At 65.1% G+C, this 1,074-nt stretch overlaps 1 protein-coding gene across 1 annotated transcript in view; it reads right to left on the bottom strand.

The window, feature by feature from the left end:
- GCC1 (GRIP and coiled-coil domain containing 1) overlaps window positions 1-1,074 on the bottom strand; it is a 9,305-nt gene that overhangs the window by 324 nt on the left and 7,907 nt on the right. The window contains 1 exon segment of the mRNA XM_031065168.1: window positions 370-440. Coding sequence (XP_030921028.1) covers window positions 370-440 — 71 coding nt within the window.

Genomic DNA, 1,074 nt, shown 5'->3' with positions numbered 1-1,074 from the left:
TCCCCCCCCCCCAGCCGTAGACCAGGCTGTGCAGGAAGCCCTGCAGGGACACGCTCAGGGCCTGGGGACACAGGGACAGAGGTCAGGGCTGCCGGTCCCTGCAGGCACAGCCCAGGCAGGGTGGCACAGGACACGGTGAGGGGGACTTTCCTCTTGGTGTGGCCAATTAAAGCGTGTCCAGCCCCCGGGAAAAGCCAAAGGGGGAAATCCCAACCCAAATCCCAACTCAAAATCCAGTGGGAAGAGCCACGCTGGGCCCAGGGCTGTGTCCTCACCCTGCCTGGGGTGTCCCTAAGGGCTGTCACAGCTCCCACATGGGATGGGGACAAATGTCCAGCCTGGGAACCCTGGAAAAGGAGCTTTACTCACTGTGGACACGTAGAGCACAAAGAGCGAGGCAGGGCTGATGCTGGTGAAGGAGAGGATGGTGAGGAGGAAGGCTGTGGGTGAGACACAGAAGGACATTCCTTGGTGGGACGCCCCCACTGTGACCCTGCAGGGCTGGGGGAGCTGGGGACAGCCTCAGTGTGACCCTGCAGGGCTGGGGACAGCCTCAGTGTGACCCTGCAGGGCTGGGGGAGCTGGGGACAGCATCAGTGTGACCCTGCAGGGCTGGGGACACCTTCAGTGTGACCCTGCAGGGCTGGGGACAGCCTCAGTGTCACCCTGCAGGGCTGGGGGAGCTGGGGACACCCCCAGGGTGACCCTGCAGGGCTGGGGACAGCATCAGTGTGACCCTGCAGGGCTGGGGGAGCTGGGGACAGCCTCAGTGTGACCCTGCAGGGCTGGGGACAGCCTCAGTGTGACCCTGCAGGGCTGGGGGAGCTGGGGACAGCCTCAGTGTGACCCTGCAGGGCTGGGGACAGCCTCAGTGTGACCCTGCAGGGCTGGGGGAGCTGGGGACAGCCTCATTGTGACCCTGCAGGGCTGGGGACACGATCCTGGAGGGCTGGGGGAGCTGGGGACACCTTCAGTGTGACCCTGCAGGGTTGGGGGAGCTGGGGACACCCCCCCGGCCTTGCCTGGCGTCCAGCAGAGCAGGAAAACCAGCTGGAAGCACAGCAAGGCTTTGTT

Source organism: Geospiza fortis, unplaced genomic scaffold (assembly GCF_000277835.1).
Source record: "Geospiza fortis unplaced genomic scaffold, GeoFor_1.0 scaffold494, whole genome shotgun sequence".
NCBI classification, from domain to species: Eukaryota; Metazoa; Chordata; class Aves; order Passeriformes; family Thraupidae; genus Geospiza; species Geospiza fortis.
Note: the sequence above shows the minus strand (reverse complement) of the source record. Positions and strands in the feature narration are given on the sequence as shown.